This window comes from Mobula hypostoma, chromosome 4, assembly GCF_963921235.1.
Source record: "Mobula hypostoma chromosome 4, sMobHyp1.1, whole genome shotgun sequence".
In the NCBI taxonomy this organism is placed as follows: Eukaryota; Metazoa; Chordata; class Chondrichthyes; order Myliobatiformes; family Myliobatidae; genus Mobula; species Mobula hypostoma.
In genome coordinates this window covers 135,903,557-135,930,337 of record NC_086100.1, presented here as the reverse complement: position 1 = coordinate 135,930,337, position 26,781 = coordinate 135,903,557, and the positions used below count along the sequence as shown (strand labels likewise).

Below are 26,781 nucleotides of genomic sequence, written 5' to 3'. Positions count from 1 at the left end.
AACAATTATTACATTCATACTGAAACCCTTCACAATTAATTGTGCTACTTACCAAGTGAATTGTTTGCACTGTCTATATGGTTACATCCTACATTTCTTGAACCATCATACTAAAATCCTTCTATGCACAAAGATTTAATGGTTTAAAAAGATACCATTTTTTAATTTAACCAATTCTCCATGGATTCTAATAGGAACCACAGGGACCCTGATTATTTTAGAACAGTGTTCTTTGCTCATCAACCTACTGTTTTCTCTTAACTACCCTTCCAATTTCACCTGAAAGTTTGTCTTGAAAATTTGAAAAGTAATTTTCTTTTCATAAATTTGTGTGACGTACAAGTGTATATATTTAAAAAGTAGTGGTGATCACAAGGTCAGCACTTGTTATCCACTTCAAAACAGCCTTAAAGATAAATTTTCTTCTCAGAAAAGGATGCAATTGAGCTCCTGGGTAGAGATCTGGGATTTGAAATAGCGAAGAAACAATACATTTCCAAACCAGAAATGCGTATAAATGGAGGGGAATTCAGGTGGTGGTGTTCATGCAAGCCTGCAGCATTTGCTGGTGATACAAGTGGTGGGTTCGAATCATGCGATTCAAGATTATGCATTTGCAGAAAAATTTCAAAGATGCACACAACAGATAGGAGGGAAATCCATTTTGAGCTTTGTGGGGGAAAAAACTGACACAAATCAAGTAGACTACCATGTCATTGGTATCAAATTTAATGCCCTAGAATTTTCATTGAGGCAAGGGGAACACATTTACCTTGGTCTTGATGTGTTTTGCATCTGATTTATTTGCAACCAGTTATCCACTTTGCTCTTGCACCCCAAGCAAAATAAATTCAAAGTAAACATCACAAAGAACAGAAAACCTACAGATGCTGGAAATCCAATCAACACACACAAAATGCTGGAGGAACTCAGCAGGCCAGGCAACATCTATGGAAAAGAGTAAACAGTCACCACTCCGGGTAGAGATGCTTCATCAGGTCTGTAACAAATTTGTTCTCAAGCTAATGGAAGTAGCTTTGCCACTGCTGTGGCCTCTGTAGAAAGTGAAACTACAACTGAGCCTGGGGCTGAAGAAAAGGGTGCAGATTCAAAAGAAGACATGAGTGAAGCAAATACAGCAGCGAGTACCAGCCTGGTAACTAACAGTCTTATGGGGGCTGGTGATCATGATTGTAAACATCCTGTAAGTCCAGTTCAGGTAAAGTCTAAAAAAAACAAGACAGTGGTTACTTATGCTTTTCTTGATCAAGTACAGCAGAGTTTTATACACTGAACCTCATGAGAAAGCTCAATCTGTCAGGAAGAACATGCATTCTTTATGCATGATGGGTCCAGAGAAGGTTGTGTATAGTTACACTGTTTGTTCACACCATGCTGGCATGCAGGATTGTGTTTTTTTTTTGAAAACACTGGGTGTGTAGCAATCTTCACTTGCCTTTCAATAAAATCAACAATGCCAGTGAAAGTAACCTTACGGTTGTACTTTTCTTACAGTTTATACACTGATCTCCATTTCCAAAGCTCACCGGGCAATTCATTTACGACAATCTCCATATTAGCAGATGTGTTGAACTCACGCATGGCCTGCTCCATAGCACTGCAACGACTCCTAAGAGAAAGACTAATCTTAAAGAGCTTTCATGTCTTCTGATTTGATAGGTGGCCAAGAGTGAGCCTTTTCCATACAAGTTGCAGCAATTTTGTGCTCATCACCAGAATGTTCCTGCAGTAAAGCTTGGGCCTTTAGATATCCATACTCTAGATCGGCCCACTGCCAACTTTTGACAAGGGTAACCTCCTTTATACTGCTTGAGAAAATAGAGATAGTCGCCATAATCTTCAGTCTTGCCTTCAATGCTATTCTTAGAAGCCCTCATAAATGATACTGCAATGGACTGCCGTCAAAGATTTGAAACTGTCTTTTAGGCAGAGATGCAATGCCATGTTGTTGCGTCACTATGCTTGTTGTTTCCCTTGTTCTTATAGACAGACAGATACTTTATTGAAATTACAGTGTCACAGTAGCATTACAAGTGGACAGATATAAATATTAGAAGTAGAAATAAAAAATAAGTAACCATAAACAGGCTAACAGGAAGGGGTCATCACTTCCCCGGCTATAGGTTGATTCATATACAGCCTGTGGCCGAGGGCAAGAATAATCTCATATAGCACTCTTTGGTGCAGCAGAGTTGTCTTAGTTTTATGGCCCCCAGCTTGACATTTAGACCTTTATCATCTGAAAACCAAGTGTCATCATACCGTAAATCAATGTTGTGGTATTGGACATAGCACAGGTTCAGAGTACCTTGGTGCAGGCTGAGAGTGAGCACCTTGAACTACCTCTTGGGGTTCAAATTCATGGCTCGGACTTCTGATTCTCAAATGTATCTACATTGGACACTGAGTATGCTGGATTTTCTCTGTTCCATGTCAACATAGGAACTCTCACCAGAGGACTTAGAGGGTTTACTTAGTGGTCTATTGAACCTTGTTTTTGCTAGGTTGCAGCTTTGTCTGGTTACCATCTAAATGGATAATGAGTTATTGAGTGCAGGTCTTCTGGCTTGACTGAGTGAAAAACATGCTAGGCCATAAAGTTATTAATTATGGTCCTACTGTAAATCCAAATTTCCGCATGGATGCAACAGTTTTGATGCGAGATCTGTTCCACGTCTATCCCATTCATTGTAACAATAATAGTGCACCATGGAAGAGATCCTTGAGGTAAACAAAGGACCAACTCCAGATGGACTGTAGTCATTCCTAACAATGCCATCTTGGAAAGATGTATTTATAACAGATAGCATGACAAAGGTGAGGTCAAGTTGTGTCACAATACATATTCTGACAGCTTTGTGCTTTAGGACTCAGCCTACTTATTTCGTGGTGCTGTTAGGCTGCTCTTGATGATAAACACTGAAGTCTCTCAAACCAGAGTACATATAGTGCCTTTGTTACTTTCAGTGCTTCTAGAAGAGTAATGATCTTTATGAGGATATGTGGCAATAAGATCTCCTCCCTCATATTCAACCTAAATCCATGATTTTTAAAAAAAAAGCAGTCTGTAGTCAACGTTGAGGATGCCAATGTGTACAACATGATAGTGTCACCTCTGGTGCACCTGTCATGGCTGAGAGACAGGACATCCAGCCATGAGGTAATTTAGCAAAAATATAGAGATTTATTTTCTGAAGACAAGTACAAGCCAGCTTTCGCTGATTTACAAACTAGTCCCTTTTGTGAAAAGGACACAAAGTATGACTTGTGTGGGCAATTTTAGCATGTCTGAATTTTGAATTTAGGTCAATGCTTCAGGGATCATCCAGGTGTTCTTCTGCTACTTTAAATAAGCGAACTGGTCAGCCATTCAGTGCACTCAGGTAAGGGTGGCAAATTTCTCTCCTGAAAATCATTATTTTTAATTACAACTTGGTATTTTTATGGTCACTATTATTACTTAACTGAATGCACGTCATTATCTGCCATTGCAGTATTTGAATTCATGTCTCAATTGTTGTCAAGGCTCCAAATTACATGTCTAGTAATTTATCTTTTGCACCACCGTACCTTATTATCTTGGTGTTTGCAAAAGTCATGTGTATGGGTAAATGATGAAAAACCTATGTTACAAGAATGGAATGGACACAAGATGGGAAGTTTGGCACGGTGAGCAACATATTTATCATCAATGAATGTCAGGCGCCATTTAATCATCACTTAAAAATCTAAATGGTGTACTTCTGTTTCTATGTAATAAACCAAAGACACTTGAGATTAGTTTAACTAAAAGCCTTACCTATTCTAGAATCTGGATAGTAGAGTTCCCGTGGATTACTGTAATATGCATCCAAGTCAAAAGGCTCCTTCTTGTAGAATGTGATGACTTTAGAAAATGGTGCTGAATGATTTCTGCTGAAAACTTCACATTCTCTGTAAAGAATTCAGGTACTGAGAAACAGCTACACAAAACTTACTACTACATTCTTATTTCAAAATTACAGTACCATTTATCCTATAGTTATACAAGAAGCTTCCAATTATTGGCACGCAGCATAATGACAACTTTACAACGACTAATAAAATTGCTGTTAAGAATTAAGGTTTTTTTTGTATTTGTATTTAGGAGAACTCAAAATTAAAAACATCAGTTGTTTTCTTCAGATGATATACTGAAGAAGGTTTACATATAGTCGGAGCCCAAGATCAATTACTCTATGACTCTACTAGTCACAGCTTGTTAAACTTCAGGTTCTTTAAGGACAATCAGCAAATTGAAAGGTACCAAGTGTGATCTCACTATTTAATAGATAAAGAGAAAATGGAAATTTTGACCTGCTGGCTTGATGGAAGTTCAATACTTCTGAAGAAGTATTGGGACAAAGAACTCAACATGAAATTATTATTATTTTTTTTTAAATGTGGGAAATCAAACAAAAATAGAAATGGTTGTATGCATTCAGGTCTTCTCCCACAGGCATAGCAACATAATATAATTATGGCTACTCTCTTTAGCCCAGTTTGATAATTTGCTTTGTGTTACCCACCTCTGCCCCCACTACTGAAAACTTGACTCGTTTTCCCCCTTTCCCAGTTCGTTCTGGTTCCAAACCATTAACCAATTTTCTATCCACATATACTGCCCTGCACGTTCTATGTAACACTATTTATACTTTTATTATTTTACCTTGTAATATCTCAGTGCAATGTTGTAATAAATTAACAGTAAACAGTATATAAGACAAATTTTTCCACTGTACCTCAGGCCATTTGACAATTAACCTGACCTGCTAAGAGTTTCCAAAGAACACAAAAGTATGATTAAGCAGTCAGCATGGAGGGAAAAAACGATCAAGTTTGAGTAAACTATTAGAGATCATTGAGGACGTATCTGGTACACACGAGGAAGCAGCACTGGATGTAGTTCTTTTGACTATCAGAAGCCTTTCAGTAAGAATTCCATAAAGGTTGAATCACATCGAACAGGGGTTACTGCACCAGTATAGTTGAGAGCTGGCCAACAGAACACAAAGGAATAGAGTCCTAAATTAAGCAAGCTGTGACACAAAGGGTGGCATAGCATTTGTTGCTTGGTCTCCAACTATTCACAACCTTTTTCAATGTTTCAGCTGAAGCAAACAAGTGTGACATTAAAGTTGGCTGACAAAACAAAACGAAGTGGGAATATGAGAAGTAATGAGAGTGCAAAGAGCTTCAAAGGAATACAAATGAGTGAACAGACATCAAGGTATTTAGAGTCATGTGAAAAAAGGCTAAATTTTCTAAATCAGTTTCCCAAGTTATTTTTTAAAATGGGCAGAGATCAGAACATCCAAAAAAGGCTCGGATGGCCTTGTATACAAGTCAGTAAAAGCTAACACAGGTGTATCAGGTAGTTAGGAAGGCAAAAAGAATGCTAGTCTATACTGCAAGACAATTTATTCACTTTTTTTCGGATCTGAGCACAACCGACATCTAATTGCCCATACCTAAATGCCTTGAAGAATGTAGAACCTGCTTTGTTCTAATGAAGATACTCCCACTTAGTGCTGTTGGAAAGGAAAGTCGAGGATTTAGGCCCCACAATGATGAAAGGCCAGCAAATTGTTTCCAAGTCAGAATGTGTGTGACAAATAGATGGTACACAATGTAGTCATTGCATGAACAATGATGGAGGCTATTACAAATGCCCATCAAGCAGACTGATGTGTCTTGGGCAGTGTCACTTCTTGCATGTTGCTTCAGCTACCTTCAAACAAGAGATGTATTGTACAGTACTCCTAATCTGCATCTTGAAGATGGTGGAAACTCTGGGTTGTTAGGTTGCTCCACACTGCTGAGATTTTATAGCCACAGTATATGGTTGGTCAGGTGAACCCCAGGAGGTTAGACTCCCTAGCTGGAGATGGAAAATGCCTGTCATTTTTGTGGTGCAAGTATTAAGTGTCATTTATGAGCCCACACCCAAATGTTAACTTAGTCTTGCTGTGAGCAGGCACAGCCAATTTCATTTGCTGAGGAGCTGCAAGCTGGTGTTAAACTTTGCACAGTAAGAAAACACCCACAATTCTGACTTTAAGATGCAATGAAGATCATCCATGCAGTATGTTCTGGGGGAAAAAAAAATTCGAGTGAAATCGACACACAGGTGGTTAAAAATAAAGACACACAAAAAGAGACCATAGCTCCCAGAATCTAGAGCAATAAAATAAGCAAACTGTAGGAGGAACACAAGAAGGTTGAGCAATCCATGGAGAGGAAGAGATGAGACCTGATGCAGAGTCTTAACACTACAGACTATTTTTATGCCTCCAAAGATACTGCTCTATCCACTGAGTTCTTCTAGCATTTTTAAAAAAATACTTACCCAAGTCCTTCTTCAGTTGTAGATTTCCACTTCAAAGTGATTGGAAAAGGAACTACGTCTGTGATGGAAAATTCACGCACTTTAAATGCTGGTGAAAGAATTGCACACTGGACGCAATAGGAGAGAAAAAAAACACCCATATTGTAGCATAACTTTTAATACGCAGTTAATTTAATATTAGTAAAAGTTTTAAAAATAGTCAAAAATGACTATATAATGACACTACTAATGCAGTTAGTCTAAAAATTCAATTGCATTAAATAATTCCTTTAAATTAAACTTAAATGCCAAATTTTCATCTTCATGGAGTGAAACTTGCTTTGTGATATTCTGAAAATATGATGCACTTTTCTTGTATTACTTTGCACATTGAGGGAAATTTAGACCAATTTGTGCACTTCTAGAACAGGTTGTTTTTACACTAACCAGAGTTGTGTAATACTCGTACTTAACTTTAATCTTTCTGGGCATCCCCACCCACTAGGGTCCCTGATTATGCATTTATCTGATTTATGGTTCTCAACCCTAGGCTTTCATCATTTTGAAAGATTTTATCTATTCACCTCCTGCCATTTCAACATTGGATCAAGACCCTTTCTTTCATAACTATCTCATTCACTCCTCCAAACCCTGCACTCAGTCTCCACACCACTCAAAATCTCAATTCTTGACTGTTAGTTAAAATCCTTCTAATGGCAGCCTCCAATCACTGGCTAATTACCTGGCACGGTGACATAATCCAAGAACTCCAAACCACAGAAATTTGTATCTAGGGGCCATGATCAAAATGGTCAATATCAAATAATTGCCTCAACAAAACTTCCACCCATCTGCTCACCATAATGCTTTCATTCCATTCTCCCAATTTACCACACTCTTTTGCATTTGCTCTGATGGCAGTAGCTTTCACATGCAACCCAATGTCGATCAGAGGACTGTTTCAACTGAAAAAAGTGGAATTTCCTGCTGGACAGCCATTTCAATTCCTATCCCCTCTCCCATTCTGACATGTTGCTCCATGGCCTCCTCTTCTGCCATGATGAGGCCACTCTTAGGTTGGAGGAGCAACACTTCATTCTGTCTAGTAGTCTCCAACCTGATGGCACGAATATAGATTTCTCCAACTTCCAGTCATTCCCCCCCCCCACCCCCCAGTTCACCCTTCATTTCCCCACCCTGTCCTCTTACTTCTCATCTGCCTATCCTCTCCCCTTGGTGCCCCTCCTCCTTCCTCATCTCCCATGACCCACTCTCCTCTCAGATTCCTTCTCCTTCAGCCCTTTGCCTTTTCTACTTCCTTCCCACATTAAAACTAAGTATTTGGCATTTTCACCTTGGAAAAATAGACCACCTACACCTCTCCTAACTTCATATATTTCTATCAGGCTGCTAATCAGTCTCTGACATTCCAGGTACAAAGTCCAAGTTTGTCCTACTTCTCCTTAGAGCTAATATTCTGCAATCCAAGCAACATCCTGGTTCACCACTTTTGCTCCCCCCCCGCCCCCCCCCATACTCCAGATCTTTCCTCTAATGCAGCAACTAAAATTGTACACAGTAATGTAGTGTGGCACAACTAACATATTTTATACTGCTGCAACATGACTTCTGGACTTTATATTCAATGCCTTTACTGACAAATGCATCATTCTACAACTTGTGTTGCCACTTTCAGGGAGCTATTAATTTGCATCCCAAGATTTCCAAATGTCCTGCAATTTACTGGTATAAGCTCATTGGCCACTCTCTTGGCTTGTGAAAATTGCCCTTCTTAAAGAAAGAAGCTTTATTCCTCTGAGACCTGCTTGTGGTTAGAAGGGCACAAAAAGCTCTCTGAAGGCTCCAGTAACTTCCTCCCTTGCCTATCTCAACAATCTAGGATAGATACCATCAGGACAAAGGGATTTCTACTCCTTAAAATTCTTCAAGAGCCCTAACACCACTTTCTTGATATCAAGGAGTGTTAGAATAGCAGCATAGTCCTCCCTGATGAATAAAGATGCAGATTACTCATTTAGAACCTCCTCTACTCCTTATTGCTCCAGTATAAATTCCTTTTTTTGCTATTAATGGTTCTCACCAACTTGCTACACTAATTCTGTGTGGATACTGGGACCTCACCAGTTTAGGTACAACTAATCCTTCTTGTAGATCACCTGTCTTGAAGGAGTCCAATGATCTATGAACCTGAAGCCCTCCCTTCTGTATCAGCTCTTAAAGCACTCATTTTACTTCTTGCCTCACGAGCATGTGACAAAGGAAATATTCCCAAGATTACTACAGAGTAACTGCAGTGCATTTTGTAGATGATGCACACTGAAGTGTGCATTATTAGAGGAGGGAACCAGCGTGGTGGATGGAGTACCATTTGAAAGAGTTACCTTGTCAGAGACTAGGTCTAGCTACTTGAGTGTTGTATGGACTACACCCATCCTCACAAGAATGGACATGAAGCCCTGGTAGGAAATGCCTTAAAAAGTATGAGAAGTTTTTGCACCACTCATTACAAACCACCACCAATAGGAAGTGTTCATACAATTCCTCCAGTAAACATGTTAAATGCTTTGTTCTGTGGTTTGAACACACAAAATGCTGGAGGAACTCAGCATCTATAGGAAAAAAAAAAGGTCAGTTGACATTTTGGGCCAAGACCCTTCATCAAGACTGCAGTTGGTTACTCTGCAGTAATCTTGGGAGTATTTCCTTTGCCACATGCTAGTGAGGCAAGATAGGCTTCCTGCAGGAAAATCCTGAGCAGCATTTCCCCTCATTTTCCCAATAGTCTAGAATTTTTTCTTCTCCAAGGCAGTATATTCTAAATAATAATCTGACAACTGGCAAAACTTCAGTTGAGCAATACATGATAATAAGAATTATATGCAACTCAGAAAGGAAAAGTCAAAAGTGATAGAATAACCAAATACTTAGGTAATATTTTCTGGAGACAAAAAGACCATCTTAATTTACATGTTAAGAAATTTACCTGCAGTGCACATCCTCGTGCTACAGCTTCATCAGCATTGAGGGTTGTGCTCACATCTTTGTGAAAGAACTTTGCAATTCTCTCCTTCACAGCTGGAATTCTTGTTGCTCCACCCAAAATTTCAACAGAATAGATATCTTCTAGCTGCAATTCTACAATTTAAATGCATCAGTTACTACTGAACAAAAATAATTGTATTTCTGAATTCTAGCATCATACACGTAACAAGTGTTCTTCATGGATAAAACATAGATTTTTATTATTCTCCAATGTGCTTTAAAAGTATTTTCATACAGACTCGAGTCAACAGGCTAATACAACTAATTAAAATTTTACAAAATCTGCATCTATTTTTACTCCAAGCTGCTGTTCTCTGATTAGGGGTCTCACATCAAATGCTTTACTATCTGCTCCTTCATTAACCTGCCTCCTTGAAGCTTACTGTAAATAAGAAAACAGTTCTATTCTTGAATATCTTTTAGAAATGTGCAATTAATCTACAGTGGCATACAAAAGTTTGGGCACCCCAGTCAAAATTTCTGTTACTGTGAATAGCTAAGTAAAAGATGGCCTGGTTTCCAAAAGGCATAAAGTTAAAGATGACACATTTCTTTAACATTTTAAGCAAGATTACTTTTTTATTTCCATCTTTTACAGTTTCAAAATAACAAAAAAGGAAAAGGGCCCTTAGCAAAAGTTTGGGCACCCTGCATCGTCAGTACTTAGTAACACCCCCTCTGGCAAGTATCACAGCTTGTAAACACTTCCTGTAGCCAGCTAAGAGTCTTTCAATTCTTGTTAGGGGGATTTATGCCCATTCTTCCTTGCCGAAGGCTTCTAGTTCTGTGAGATTCTTGGGCTGTCTTGCATGCACTGCTCTTTTGAGGTCTATCCACAGATTTTCAACGATGTTTAGGTCGGGGACTGTGAGGGCCATGGCAAAACCTTCAGCTTGCACCTCTTGAAGTAGTCCATTGTGGATTTTGAGGTGTGTTTAGGATCATTATCCTGTTGTAGAAGCCATCCTCTTTTCATCTTCAGTTTTTTTTAATAAAAGAGACAGTGTGATGTTTGTTCCAGAATTTGCTGGCATTTAATTGAATTCTTTTTTCCCTCTACCAGTGAAATGTTCCCCGTGCTATTGGCTGCAACACAAGCCCAAAGCATGATCGATCCACCCCTGCACTTAACAGTTGGAGAGATGTTCTTTTCATAAAATTCTGAACCTTTTTTCCTCCAAACATACCTTTGCTCACTGCGGCCAAAAAGTTCTATTTCAACTTCATCAGTCCACAGGACTAGTTTCCAAAACGCATCAGACTTCTTTAGATGTTCCTTTGCAAATGTCTGACGCTGAATTTTGTGGTGAGGATGCAGGAAAGGTTTTCTTCTGATGACTCTTCCATGAAGGTCATATTTGTTCAGGTGTCGCTGCACAGTAGAACAGTGCACCACCACTCCAGAGTCTGCTAAATCTTCCTGAAGGTCTTTTGCAGTCAAACAGGGGTTTTGATTGCCTTTCTAGTAATCCTACGAGCAGTTCCCTCGGAAAGTCTTCCAGACCTCAACTTGACCTCCACTGTTCCTGTTAATTGCCATTTCTTAATTACATTACGAACTGAGGAAACGGCTACCTGAAAACTCTTTGCTATCTTCTTATAGTCTTCTCCTGCTTTGTGGGCATTATTTATTTTAATTTCCAGAGTGCTAGGCAGCTGCTTAGAGGAGCCCATGGCTGCTGATTCTTGGGCCAAGGTTTGAGGAGTCAGGGTATTTATAAAGCTTTGAAATTTGCATCACCTGGCCTTTCCTAACAATGACTGTGAACAAGCCATAGCCCTAACAAGCTATTCAAGGTCTGAGACCTTGGTAATAGTTATCTGAGAACTCAAATCTCTTGGGATGCCCAAACTTTTGCATGGTGCTCCTTTCCCTTTTTCCACTCTAAAATTGTACAAAACAAAAATAATACACTAATCTTAAAGTGTTGAAAAGAACTTTATGACTTTGATCAGTTCATCTTCTACTCATTGACCGGGGTGCCCAAACTTTTGCACGCCACTGTATATTCCTTTCAAAATTTATTACTCACTTGCCCATTCTGCCAGTTTATGAACATCTTATTGTAGACAATTACTATTACTACAACTCAAATTTCCTCAATAACATTACTTTTAAGTATCAATAATACACCCAGGTTAAAACACAAACTTCTATAAGCATTTCAATAAGCAGCATAGCCTCAATTCTACTAAAATAAACTTTGATTAGTTGCCTTTGTCACTTCTTTTGCTCCAGCACATCAGACCAAGTTTACACTTAAAATTCTCTCCAGTTACTTGTGCCTTTCACCTGATCTCGTTCTAGCTTATGCATGAATCCTAGTTTTATAACTATAGTTTTAATGAAAACCAGGAGGAAAATGTTATCAGTTTTCTGCTAATAGATTGTCACTCTCCTTCAAATCTCATTATCACTCCCTTTAGGAAGGTTGAGTGCAGGTGGCAGGCAAAAAAAAACTGATGACAACTGTTCAATTTCCAAACATGCTTGCCTCTCATTTCCGAGTCTGTGTCTGTACATGTGCCTGTAGGGGAAGAAGGGCGGAAGAAGAACTGGTGATTGGTGGACACAGTCACCAATGGGGGGGGGGGAAGAGTGGGAGTGAGGCTAGGATGTGACAGGTGGAAGCGACACAGGGCAACAGATTAAAGGAATAGCACCTCATATTCCACCTTGGAAGCATGAATGCTGGAATGTAATTTTTCTTGCTTCTGGCAACCACTCCACTCTACCCACTCCATCTTCTTCTCCCTTATTCCACTGACCCCATCACCAATTCTCTTTTCCCTGCCCCACTCCCTCAGTCTGCCCATCACCCATACAGTCCTCCCTCCAGTCCCCCCTCACCTCTCCTTCCCTTTATTCCACGATCCATTGTCCTCTGATTACATTTTCTTTAGCCCTGTGCGATTTCTACACATCCTCTCCTAGCTTCTTACCCAATTCCCCCTCTCCCACCTGTCTATGAATATCCATTTCCCTCCATCGTTGTTGCCAAATCCACAGAGTTTCTTTTGGACTCACTACCAGCTTTGTCCCTACCTTGCACTTTGGCAATTAACAATTAATCATATTGTTCCTGAGCTTGGTATCAAACCCAATGTTGAGGTTTCTAGGAAATGTGCACAGGTCTATTCCTACCTCTAACATGGCATGATCCTGCCCATCTCATTAATTGACAAAACTCTATGCCAGTTTTTTTTTTTTAAAATATACTTTGACTTCAACTAGCATCCTTTTTCTTGACCTTTAAACTTATCATCCAAGTTGTCATTGTACTTGCCCTAACTTAACACCAACTTCTATTCACTTGTTGCTTATAAATTCTTACAATTCTTGGTTAACAATTTATTTGAAAATTCTTCTCGAGTTATATGATCCATCCTTGGCTTACCCCTTTCAACTTCATACCTCCTCTAAATCTACAATCTTTAGTTTGTAAAGAGCAGTGCAGACATCCAAGTTAACAGAAATTAATCAACGAATCAACTTACTGGCTTGTTCAATTATGCTTTTTAAGGGGGCCTCCACTCTGTTCAAAAGTGAGGCACAGAGTTCTTCAAACTGTGTTCTAGAAAGGAAAGACAATTATTTTCAAATATGTCATATTGTTTCCAAATGGTTTCCAAAAAGAAACAATATTTTTGATTGAGTGAATATGGGGCAAGAAATGATTAACTTCATAAACAATATCAAGCAACTTATACTAGTATCTTGTTTCAGTTTTACAAACAAAAAATCAGATGATTTAGCTACTCTAATTGCTACCAGCTTTACACAATTTCATTCATGTCAATTTTGGCAGAGTACACTTAATCTAAAGTTAGATATCACATCTTCATACAACATGACAATCTTAAATAAGTATATGGTAGAAATTTAGCAATCCATGCTATCTGATCTTTCACAAGAGATTTGGTCTTGTGAAACTCAACTGAAAAACTATAGTTTGTTTACCACTTTAAAATCCAGACATTGCTTCCCTTCTCAACCACTGCAGTCATTCGGGTGAGTAGGGAATTCTAGTGTTTAAACCTAGCAACATATCCAAATTAGGATGCTATATGAACTTGAACATGCAGGTGCTAGTATTCCCATGCACCTGCAATTTGTCCATCTAGATTGTTGTGGGTTTGCAATGCCAATTTTATGAATTTATTGATAATGGAAAAGAATTGCACATCTAGATTGGTGGATGGGGATGGAGTCAAAATGCTAGTACACAATATTCCATTACTTGCCAGATATTTCTTGCAAATGGTATAATATAACTGAAAATGGGAAGTGGATGGGGACTTTTCTTCATAGATTTACAGCCTTGATGCACTAGTTAAACATTTACTTGGCTAGTCCAATTGAGATTCTGGTCAATAGCAACCCCCAGGATATCAACTGTTGCAGATATGTTTACGCCACAGTATGTCAACGAGATGGTTATACTACTTTACTAAAAGTCACCACCTGGTGTTCTGGTGCTATGTTTTCAATTACCAGTTTACCCCCAAATTTTAGAAACATAGAAAATAGGTGCAGGAGTAGGCCATTTGGCCCTTTGAGCCTGCACCGCCATTCAGTATGATCATGGCTGATCATCCAACTCAGAACCCTGCACCAGCTTTCCCTCCATACCCCCTGATCCCCGTAGCCACAAGGGCCATATCTAACTCCCTCTTAAATATAGCCAATGAACTGGCCTCAACTGTTTCCTGTGGCAGAGAATTCCACAGATTCACCACTCTGTGTGAAGAAGTTTTTCCTAATCTCGGTCCTAAAAGGTTTCCCCTTTATCCTCAAACTGTGACCCCTCGTTCTGGACTTCCCCAACATCGGGAACAATCTTCCTGCGTCTAGCCTGTCCAATCCCTTTAGGATTTTATACGTTTCAATCAGATCCCCCCTCAATCTTCTAAATTCCAACTAGTATAAGCCTAGTTCATCCAGTCTTTCATCATATGAAAGTCCTGCCATCCCAGGAATCAATCTGGTGAACCTTCTTTGTACTCCCTCTATGGCAAGGATGTCTTTCCTCAGATTAGGGGACCAAAACTGCACACAATACTCCAGGTGTGGTCTCACCAAGGCCTTGTACAACTGCAGTAGTACCTCCCTGCTCCTGTACTCGAATCCTCTTGCTATAAATGCCAGCATACCATTTGCCTTTTTCACCGCCTGCTGTACCTGCATGCCCACTTTCAATGACTGGTGTATAATGACACCCAGGTCCTGTTGCACCTCCCCTCTTCCTAATCAGCCACCATTCAGATAATAATCTGTTTTCCTGTTTTTGCCACCAAAGTGGATAACTTCACATTTATCCACATTAAATTGCATCTGCCATGAATTTGCCCACTCACCTAACCTATCCAAGTCACCCTGCGTCCTCTTAGCATCCTCCTCACAGCTAACACTGCCGCCCAGCTTCGTGTCATCCGCAAACTTGGAGATGCTGCATTTAATTCCCTCATCCAAGTCATTAATATATATCGTAAACAACTGGGGTCCCAGCACTGAGCCTTGCGGTACCCCACTAGTCACTGCCTGCCATTCTGAAAAGGTCCTGTTTATTCCCACTCTTTGCTTCCTGTCTGCTAACCAATTCTCTATCCACATCAATATCTTACCTCCAATACCGTGTGCTTTAAGTTTGCACACTAATCTCCTGTGTGGGACCTTGTCAAAAGCCTTTTGAAAATCCAAATATACCACATCCACTGGTTCTCCCCTATCCAATCTACTAGTTACATCCTCAAAAAATTCTATGAGATTCGTCAGACATGATTTTCCTTTCACAAATCCATGCTGACTTGGTCCGATGATTTCACCGCTTTCCAAATGTGCTGTTATCACATCTTTGATAACTGACTCTAGCAGTTTCCCCACCACCGATGTTAGGCTAACCGGTCTATAATTCCCTGGTTTCGCTCTCCCTCCTTTTTCAAAAAGTGGGGTTACATTAGCCACCCTCCAATCCTCAGGAACTAGTCCAGAATCTAAAGAGTTTTGAAAAATCATTAATGCATCCACTATTTCTTGGGCTACTTTCTTAAGCACTCTGGGATGCAGACCATCTGGCCCTGGGGATTTATCTGCCTTTAATCCCTTCAATTTACCTAACACCACTTCCCTACTAACATGTATTTCCCTCAGTTCCTCAATCTCACTTGACCCTCTGTCCCCTACTATTTCCAGAAGATTATTTATGTCCTCCTTAGTGAAGACAGAACCAAAGTAGTTATTCAATTGGTCTGCCATGTCCTTGCTCCCCATAATCAATTTGACTTGGTCTTACTTCACACAGGCACAGAATGCAATTTTATCAGGAAATAGTAATGCAATTCGACATTGAGCAATTAGCAGCAACTTTTTCGGTTGAGCTTATGATAGAGAGACAATGATTCAGTAGTAAGGTGATGGTTGAAATTAGGACACTATTTGGAGGAACTCCTGCGGCAATATTCCAGACCTGACCTGATGAATCAATCACCTTCCCTTGTGTAGCACGCAAATCCAGTAATCCAAGATTGTTGGTTGCCAGTTATTCGTTTTACCAAGGCTCCTTGATGCCACAATCAGTTAAATAGTGCCTCAATGTCAAAGGAAGTCATTCATAGTTATAACATAAACAACAGGAATTCTGCAGATGCTGGAAATTCAAGCAACACACATCAAAGTTGCTGGTGAACGCAGCAGGCCAGGCAGCATCTCTAGGAAGAGGTGCAGTCGACGTTTCAGGCCGAGACCCTTCGTCAGGACTAACTGAAGGAAGAGTGAGTAAGGGATTTGAAAGTTGGAGGGGGAGGGGGAGATCCAAAATGATAGGAGAAGACAGGAGGGGAAGGGATGGAGCCAAGAGCTGGACAGGTGATTGGCAAAAGGGATATGAGAGGATCATGGGACAGGAGGTCCGGGAAGAAAGATGGTGGGGGGAGACCTAGAGGATGGGCAAGGGGTATATTCAGAGGGACAGAGGGAGAAAAAGGAGAGAGAGAGAAAGAAAGAAAGAATGTGTATAAAAATAACAGATGGGGTATGAGGGGGAGGTGGGACATTAGCGGAAGTTAGAGAAGTCGATGTTCATGCCATCAGCCCACACCTCAGCGAGTTCCGTGTTCGCCATGATGCGGAACTTTTCTTCCGCCATCTCCGTCTCCGAGCCTACTTCTTCGGCAAGGACTCTTCCACCCCCACCGATGACCCCTTCTCCCGTCTTCAACCCCCCTCTTCTTCATGGACACCCCGCTCTGGTCTTCTGCCTGCCCTGGATCTCTTTATTGCTAACTGCCGACGGGACATCAACCGTCTCGACTTCACCGCACCTTGTCCCCATTCCAACCTCATTCCTTCGGAACACTCTGCTCTCCACGCGCTCCGCACTAATCCTAACCTTATTATTAAACCCGCCGATAAGGGGGGTGCTGTTGTAGTCTGGCGTACTGACCTCTACCTTGCCGAAGCACAGCGACAAGTTGCGGATACCTCCTATTTACCCCTCGATCGTGATCCCACTAAGGAGCACCAGGCCATTGTCTCCCACACCATCACCGACTTTATCCGCTCAGGGGATCTCCCATCCACTACCAACCTTATAGTTCCCACACCTCGCACTTCCCGTTTCTACCTCCTACCCAAGATCCACAAACCTGCCTGTCCTGGCCGACCTATTGTCTCAGCTTGCTCCTGCCCTACCGAACTCGTTTCTGCATACCTCGATATGGTTTTATCCCCCCCTTGTTCAATCCCTTCCGACCTATGTTCGTGACACTTCTCATGCTCTTAAACTTTGATGATTTTAAGTTCCCTGGCCCCCACCGCTTTATTTTCACCATGGATGTCCAGTTCCTATATACTTCCATCCCCCATCAGGAAGGTCTCAAAGCTCTACGCTTCTTTTTGGATTCCAGACCTAATCAGTTCCCCTCTACCACCACTCTGCTCCGTCTAGCGGAATTAGTCCTTATCCTTAATAATTTCTCCTTTGGCTCCTCCCACTTCCTCCAAACTAAAGGTGTAGCTATGGGCACCCGTATGGGTCCTGGCTATGCCTGCCTTTTTGTTGGCTTTGTGGAACAATCTATGTTCCGTGCCTATTCTGGTATCTGTCCCCCACTTTTCCTTCGCTACATCGACGACTGCATTGGCGCTGCTTCCTGCACGCATGCAGAACTCGTTAACTTTATTAACTTTGCCTCCAACTTTCACCCTGCCCTCAAGTTTACCTGGTCCATTTCCGACACCTCTCTCCCCTTTCTAGATCTTTCTGTCTCTGTCTCTGGAGACAGCTTATCCACTGATGTCTACTATAAGCCTACTGACTCTCACAGCTATCTGGACTATTCCTCTTCTCACCGTCTCTTGCAAAAACGCCATCCCCTTCTCACAATTCCTCCGTCTCCGCCGCATCTGCTCTCAGGATGAGGCTTTTCATTCTAGGATGAGGGAGATGTCTTCCTTTTTTAAAGAAAGGGGCTTCCCTTCCTCCACTATCAACTCTGCTCTTAAACGCATCTCCCCCATTTCACGTACATCTGCTCTCACTCCATCCTCCCGCCACCCCACTAGGAATAGGGTTCCCCTGGTCCTCACCTACCACCCCACCAGCCTCCGGGTCCAACATATTATTCTCCGTAACTTCCGCCACCTCCAACGGGATCCCACCACTAAGCACATCTTTCCCTCCCCACCTCTCTCTGCATTCCGCAGGGATTGCTCCCTACGCAACTCCCTTGTCCATTCGTCCCCCCCATCCCTCCCCACTGATCTCCCTCCTGGCACTTATCTGTGTAAGCGGAACAAGTGCTACACATGCCCTTACACTTCCTCCCTTACCACCATTCAGGGCCCCAGACAGTCCTTCCAGGTGAGGCAACACTTCACCTGTGAGTTGGCTGGGGTGATATACTGCATCCGGTGCTCCCGATGTGGCCTTTTATATATTGGCGAGACCCGACGCAGACTGGGAGACCGCTTTGCTGAACATCTACGCTCTATCCGCCAGAGAAAGCAGGATCTCCCAGTGGCCACACATTTTAATTCCACATCCCATTCCCATTCTGACATGTCTATCCACGGCCTCCTCTACTGTAAAGATGAAGCCACACTCAGGTTGGAGGAACAACACCTTATATTCCATCTGGGTAGCCTCCAATCTGATGGCATGAACATCAACTTCTCTAACTTCCGCTAATGCCCCACCTCCCCCTCGTACCCCATCTGTTACTTATTTTTATACACACATTCTTTCTCACTCTCCTTTTTCTCCCTCTGTCCCTCTGAATATACCCCTTGCCCATCCTCTGGGTCCCCCCCCCCCCCGCATCTCCTTGTCTTTCTTCCCGGACCTCCTGTCCCATGATCCTCTTGTATCCCTTTTGCCTATCACCTGTCCAGCTCTTGGCTCCATCCCTCCCCCTCCTGTCTTCTCCTATCATTTTGGATCTCCCCCTCCAACTTTCAAATCCCTTACTCACTCTTCCTTCAGTTAGTCCTGACGAAGGGTCTCGGCCTGAAACGTCGACTACACCTCTTCCTAGAGATGCTGCCTGGCCTGCTGCATTCACCAGCAACTTTTATGTGTGTTGCTCATTCATAGTTATAATTGCATTTCTAAATATTTTATCATATTACAAACCACCTTCCATATTGTTTGTACTCTTTCCTTTATTTCAGCCAAGTTGAAAATCTGAACTTAGAATGAAAGACAACAGAATGCATCTACCTGTTCATTTTTCCAGAAACATCAATATCATTCATGAAGCACTCTATGTTCAATGGAAGATCAGAGGCATTTGCACTCATTAGCTTCTTCAATTTCTCACACTCCTGGTGTAGTCGAAGCAAAGCTCTAACATTAGCCTTTACATCTAGCTTGTACTTAGTCTTAAATTCTTCACAAAAGTAATCTACCAAGGTTTCGTCAAAGTTTCTTCCACCCAAGTAGGGATCAAATGCAGTTCCCAAGACCTGCAATTGTTGGGATGGGAAATCAGAAATTAGCAGACAGTAAAATACATTCTACATATTTGAATAAAGAAAACTAATTATATTTAAATTTATTGTACTGACATGTCCTAATACCACAAACTGCATAAACAATGCAGTTTAACCAGATATTGCTTTACAACTTAACAGCTTATTTTGAAACAGCAATGAGGAAAAAAGGGCTCAATCACTACAAGGATTTGGGTGCAATAATTCTGGATAACCATAATAATAATTTAACCCAAAGCATCACTACCAAATTTATCCCATATTCTGCTAATAAAGTTACTGTAACCAAAAAAAGAGCTCAATCATTGATCTACTAATAGTTGTTGAAAAAGTTCTAGAAAAACAGAAAGCACTTTTCAAAAAGGTAATTTTCAAACACATGCAATTTTAGTGTATTTTAAGGGTTGCCTTAGATATTCAGTTTTCTGGGAATCTTAAATAGTTGAGCAATTACCTGAATAACAATACCTTGCACAAATGACTTACACTTAATTTAAACCTCTGCTCTCAAACTGCTCAATTTGATTGGATTGATGCCGTGTCACAGTCATGATGAATACCCAAAAACTGAACCAATCTGGGCTGAGCCAATTTTGCTCAGAAGAATAGACTAAGTGTTTAGCCCCCAAGGTAGGGAATGAAAGAAATAGGAACCAAAATGTTAAATGATGCCGACTCAATTGTATTAAGATGGTCAAGTGATATTCAAGTCAAATTTTAAGCATTAATAATTACTGGGTAATGAAGAGTGCCCACAGTGTAATATTCCAGAAATGCCTTTAAGTGGAGGAGAGGAGAAAAGTTAACATTGCCCTAAACAAAATATCACTGCGATGCCTCACGTAATTTGAATCTATAAGTAATTCTTGAAACCAGATCACGAAGAAACTTTCACATTAATTTTATAAGTATTTGGGCTAAACAAACCACTATTGTATAATTAATAAATTCAAAAGGGAAAAAAACAGGTCCATTAAAATAATGCATTATTGTATTGTTTTCTTTTTAAAAGTTTGATCAAGTTTTGATAAAAGTACACATTCTCCTCTTTCTTAGGACATTCAGGTCATCACCAGTTTTCAGATACTCAAGGTCTACTACATGATAAAATGCAACACTATATGCAAGATTAGCTATCAAGGTCGTGCATTCCACTTCCTTTAAAAACTTCAGTGTTTCACTGTTCTTTTCCAGTCCACTTAATGTATTTGTTTCACATAACTTCATTACATATTTCCCTTTTTCCTCTGTAGTAATGGAGATTCTGTGATTACACAATTTCCTGTTTGAATGTGCATTGTCATTCCTGTTAGCAACCATGGGAGGAGGGACAACTGCTGAAATGGTCATGAAAATCAATTTAAAATTTTGCCCAACTGGCTTTTACTATAAGGCGATTTTTGAATGTAGCTAGCAAATTTTCTGTTAGAATAGTACACAGAATTATAATTTGAAGAATAATTTGACACAATAATAGACTAATGAAGTTTACCAAGACTGAAAGAAAACCAGCAGACTGTAAAACTCAGACTTTGAGGTAGTCAAAGCCAGGTAGGGAATAGGAAATTCAAGTATTTTAAAAATAGAGTTCCACATATCTAATGGATAGACCTGAACAAGATGCTATTTGCCTATCACAAAAGCATTGCCTTATAAATGTGCCAATGAACCACAATTAATGATGTAGTTACCAGGTATTTGTTCCAACTTTGTTTTAAAAAAACAATTCAATTAGAATTAATCTACTGCAAAGTTATAAACCAAATTTACTCTACTAACCTTAAGTTTTCCCTTGTTAAATGCACAGATTGACGCCTGGTAAGATGAATGTCCCATATCTACAAAGACCACATTCCTTGGTTTTTCTTCTGGAGTTGGTAAATCTTGTTTGTAAATACCATATGCAAGAGCAACTAGGAATGAGAAAATTTTAAAAAGTAATTGAGAAAACAGCAGCTACTCCAACACATGAAGTTGAATTTGTGTATTTGTCAAATTTACTGTTAAACTTTTGATGTGAAATTGTCACTGAGCATTAGCTCATCAAAATTTAGATTTCCACAATCTTGTATTCATCTATACTTAATAAGGTATATTTAACAGGAATTATTCAAAGGCTGAGCAAAAATTGCCAACATATGGGACTGCCAATGCTGCAATTTCTATGCAAACTTGTTCAAAGAACAAGTAGTGAATGCTGCAACAAATTAAAAGAACAAAGAGAAATGATGCAGAAAAGACCATGCATAGCCTTATTCAAAGGTATGACAGACATAAGTAATGCAGTATATTTAAGATCTGCCCGAGTTTAAAATCAATGATTGATTTTAATAGAAAAACCACTCTTCCCCCCCCCACTTAAAATACAGATGTAACTGACAAACAGTGCAGTTTCTCTGCTGTAGATATTCCCAATGGCAACTGCTCAGAATTCTACCCAAGATCAAACGCTTTCATTTTTCTTCTTATGCCTGAGCTAACCATTACAGCAAGTCCGGGTAGTAGTGTCAAACATGCAATTGTATGTAGTGATGTTGAGCTGCTTGCCCTAATCGTGATGGTATGCTAAATCAGCAGGGTGTGCTCCGATCCAACCTAAACTCAGATGTTAATTCAAGTATATGCTGAGATACGTGTGGTTAGGACCTACAGGGCTTGTTCAGCGTGCTATACTCATGTGAAATGATGGCAAGTTTGCCTAGAAAGGTTCTTGCAATTCAGCTTTTTTTCCTTCAACAGGAGGATGACAAATAACTACAGTACTATTTGGGAACATTTAAACTTTTGTTTGATCTGCAGGAGGCCAATTTAATGCCAAAACAAAACAAATAATATGATCCATGTTTTCTTAAGGGAAACAAACAATTTATGATTTGCATTACTACAGTTTGCCCAGGTTTTGTTCACCTCCAAATAGTTGATTTAGATCAAAGGAATTTGATGCTATGCATAAATGCCCTTCAACGATGAATAGAAATTAGAGGAGTAAGTCACTTGGCTGCCCAAGCCTGTTCTGCTATGAAATGATAGATCTCAACTTCACATATCTGACTCTGCAATAGCTTTTCAACTCCATACCTATAAAGAAGCTACTGACCCATCTTAAAATATTGAAAGAGCAGTAATTTCAAAGGCTTTCTAGATTGAAAAAATTGTCTCATGTCTTGAATTCTAGATTGTCCCACAACAGGAAATATGTTCTCTAAATTTTCCCATCAAGATCACTGGATGTTTAAATTATCCCCTTTTCTTCACTAAACTCCAGTGGCTACACATCTAGACATTCCTTCCTACGATAACCTACTGAACTCAGCTACTAGTCAAGTAAACATTTTTTTTAAAAAAACATCCTTCAATATGCAAGGAAACTAATCATTCGCTCAGTACCACAGATGTGATCTCATCAATGCTCTATAAAACAAAGAAGCCTGGCTCCCTGCATTTAATTTACCACAAAATAAACACCACCATAAAATAATACAGCATGGGAACAGGCACTATGTGACACAATGACTGTGCTAAGAATGATGCTATATTAAACTCATCCCATTTGCCTGCCAATGTGCCCATCCAAAAGCATTTTGATTGCCATCCTGTTTTCTACTACCATCTCCAGCAGTGTGCTCTGGCATTTCCACTCTATGTGGAAGGGAACTTGCCCAGCACAATTCTGTTAAACTTTCCTCCTCTCACCTTAAAGCTGAGTCCTCTACTTTTCTATCCTGGGAAAAAGATTCTGGGCATCTACCTTTCTTTTTCACCTTGACTCTTCTATTCTTGTCCAGTTTCCTTCTACTTAGATCCATGGCCTCTGTGGACTTGAAAAGTTTCCTGTACTCAGCTAGCACATTTTCACTATGAATGTTCTATTTCTTCATACATTCACCTCACACAAGGATGGCCCAAAGAACCTTTTCACTGAGGGCACAACTCATCACCCTCCAGCATCATCTTCCTTTATAAGTGGAGTTAAAGTTGTTCAACGTGAGAATAAGATGTGAGCTGTCATAGCAGACATCCCACCCTACAAAAACTCATTTCAGGGAGGTAGCACCATCAATTTGCAGGAGACTTCCGGGAGAGGTGGGATGTCTGCAATAGAGTAGCTCCTTAGCAGCTAGCCAGCTAGTTTAAATAATATTAGCTATGCCAATGAACGAATGACACCTGTTCAACCCACCCCAACATGTCTTTTACAGTCTTAACCCACCATGGGCAATAGAAAAGTCACTGTTGCAACACTGTCATTATGCCCTATTAGGCAGGGGTACACTTTAGTGTAGTTTGGGGTGACATACGTTTTATTTTTTTTGGGAACACTCTGCAATGGCGCACTCTCTCTCTCGTGGTCGCTGGCGCGCTCTCAATTGCTTTCTCTCTCGCTCGCGCACTCGCTTGCCTTTGCTCTCTCTTGCTCTCGTGGTCGCTCTCGCACTCTCTCTTGCTTTTCTCTCGCTCTCAAAAAAAAATTGATTTCCGTGATATTGTATATAATTTGCAGGCATCAGGGAGCCACTATTAATATACGGGAGATTCCCGGAAGTTCGGGGAGAGGTGGGATGTCTGTTATAGGCCCAAGCCAATTCCTTCCTTCTTTCAGTCTTCATTATTCTCCATATCAGTTTTGTTGTCAGTTCTGATGACAAAGCATTCCACACCACAGCTTGTGTTTTTAAAACTTAACTATAGCTACAGAAGTGCAATTTCTTGTACTTTTTTTATGCCTCCCATAATTTTGAAGTTTTCTGGTCTCTCCTAAGTTACTGATACTCAAGAGTCTAGAGTGTAAGCGACTGAGTAGAGACTTGAAAATTAAACTAGAGTCTACAGGAAGCAATCAAAATTCATCCAAACTCTTTGTATGGCTAGGCAGCATCTTGATAAACAACATCCGAACCTCTCCACAGCCTTTTCTTCAATGGGCAACCAGAACCCCACACAATACCCAAAGTACAGCCTAACCAAAGTTTTATACAACTGTAATATATGACTTCTTGACTCAAACTTCTTAGCAATATAAGCAAACATACCATACACATTTTTTACTCTATCTGCTTGCAATGCCACATTCAATCCATATGGACTTGATCCAATGATCCCTCTAAATATCAATAGTATTAATGGCCCTGCCATTAATTATATTTCCCCCTTACATTTGACCTCCCAAAGTGCGGTAATTCAGAGTTGGATTAGAAATTCTGAGTGCTTTCCTAATTACCTGCTGTACCTACACAGCAAGCTTTTACAAATACCACAGAAGAAAGCAAACTACAGCTACTTATTTCCCAGCAGGATAGCCAGACAACAAATAGACCTGGTAGTAAAATCAAACTGGAACCCAAGTAAAAAACAGCTATGAAACTCAAATTCAAACTACCTAGTCAAGAGACAGGTATACAGCTCAGTGTCATTGCTCAGACAACTGCTGTTCAGCTTCAAACTACCCTTTCTCCTTCCTGTGTGCATAAAAATGGCAAGAGAAAAAAGAACACGACATTCCTCCAGCGATCATTATGAGAATGGGGCACAAAGTTTGAATTTGACCAGAATAAATGACTGCCAATTGTTTCTCATTCCTTATGAGTTTTAACCACATTAAAGCACAACATTAACAGTTTCTTCCATGAGTGAAAATTACAACATACTTATGACAACAGCACAGAAACAGGCCACTTTGACACAGGTGAACCTTGCTTGTGCCTGCTCCACAGAAGCTTCCTCATTCTAATTCTACCTTTCAGCCTACTCTTACTACAAAAAAAAAATTCAATTACTATTCTTTATTCCCAAAAACCCTCACTGCACTATTTCCCTTGCTTCCCTTAGAATGATCAACATTATTTGATTTGACCTATCTGCATATTCTGTTTTGTAACCACCCTGGAGGTAAGCAAATTGCAAGAAATCCCCCTGCCCTCCCAAGGATTTTTTGAAGAAGGAAAAAACTTTGCATAATGGCTCTTAGTCTAATCTACAAGACATTAAAAGACATCCATTTCACAAGTTTCCTTCCCAGAGAGAAGAACTTCCATCCAGTTTGTCTAATAGTGTAACACAGTACTTCTTGTACCATCCTTGTAAATTTATTGTGCAACTTGTCTCCCAACCTCTAATTTTTAATAACAAACTTCAACAGGATCCATAACAGTCAAATCAAGCAAGTCAGCATGCACAACAGGTCTGACAAATATCTGCTGAAGGAACTCAGCCCGAAACGTCAACTGTACTCTTTCCCATAGATACCGCCTGGCCTGTTAGGTTCCTGTAGCACTTTGAGTATGTTGCTTGGATTTCCAGCATCTGCAGATTGTCTCATTTCTGACAAATGTAGGTTTGTTCCACGTTTTGAGCTTCAATTTTAAACTGCAATTATTAACCTGCTTCTCTAAATTTGATGAAACATGTAAATATTCCCTTTGGTCCCTTTGTTCAAAGCTACTTAGAAATCTTCCTACCAAAATCATGCATCTCATTAATCTAATTTGAAATTAATTTTCCAATTAGCCGCCCAAATCCACATTTGTTAACATCTTGTATTTAATAATTTGTCTTTTGTAACTTTATACTCTATTTGGCGGTTCTCTGAAAATCATTAAATTATCATGTGAACAGTGAGATGGTAACCAATGAACCATCTTCCAATCAGTTACCAAGTATAGAACTTTTGAGTCTGAATGCCAGCTTTCTGGCACTTCATTTACACAGTCCTCTGGACCATATACCCACCATTGAAAACCAGACCATTATCTCCTTGTGATCTACCTCATTTGCTTTAGAGATCTCCCTCATCCTCCAGTCACATAGCCCCTAACCATCCAGGACATGTTTTTCTCCTCATACCCAAACCCACAAATAAATAGGATTTTCCTGGTCGAATCACTTCAGCCAAATAAATAGGTTTCTAATTTCTCTTTTTACCTTGACTCTTCTATTCTTGTCCAGTTTCTTTCTACTTTGATCCATGGCCTCTGTGGACTTGAAGTTTCCTGTACTCAACTTGCACATTTTCACTATGAATGTTCTATTTCTTCATACATTCACCTCACACAAGGATGGCCCAAAGAACCTTTTCACTGAGGGCACAACTCATCACCCTCCAGCATCATCTTCCTTTATAAGTGGAGTTAAAAGTTTTTCAACACGAGAATAAGATGTGAGCTGTCATAGATCCAAGCCAATTCCTTCCTTCTTTCAGTCTTCATTATTCTCATCAGTTTTGTTGTCAGTTCTGATGACAAAGTATTCCACACCACAGCTTCAGTTTTTTACTTAACTATAGCTACAGAAGTGCAATTTCTTGCACTTTTTTCTCAGACCTCTCCAAAGGATTGATTTTCCAATTCTCAATTTCCACCCCTCC

The 26,781-nt window shown here is 40.2% G+C and overlaps 1 protein-coding gene across 2 annotated transcripts in view; it reads right to left on the bottom strand.

Annotated features, from left to right (window-relative positions):
- The window catches only part of hspa4l (heat shock protein 4 like), a 76,046-nt gene that overhangs the window by 26,706 nt on the left and 22,559 nt on the right, over nucleotides 1-26,781 (bottom strand). For both annotated transcript variants that reach the window (XM_063046557.1, XM_063046558.1), the window contains 6 exons: nucleotides 21,201-21,334; nucleotides 19,150-19,394; nucleotides 12,929-13,005; nucleotides 9,372-9,523; nucleotides 6,389-6,495; nucleotides 3,821-3,954 (listed from right to left, as the gene is read on the bottom strand). In XM_063046557.1, coding sequence (XP_062902627.1) covers nucleotides 3,821-3,954; nucleotides 6,389-6,495; nucleotides 9,372-9,523; nucleotides 12,929-13,005; nucleotides 19,150-19,394; nucleotides 21,201-21,334 — 849 coding nt within the window. The remainder of the gene's footprint in view (nucleotides 1-3,820; nucleotides 3,955-6,388; nucleotides 6,496-9,371; nucleotides 9,524-12,928; nucleotides 13,006-19,149; nucleotides 19,395-21,200; nucleotides 21,335-26,781) is intronic.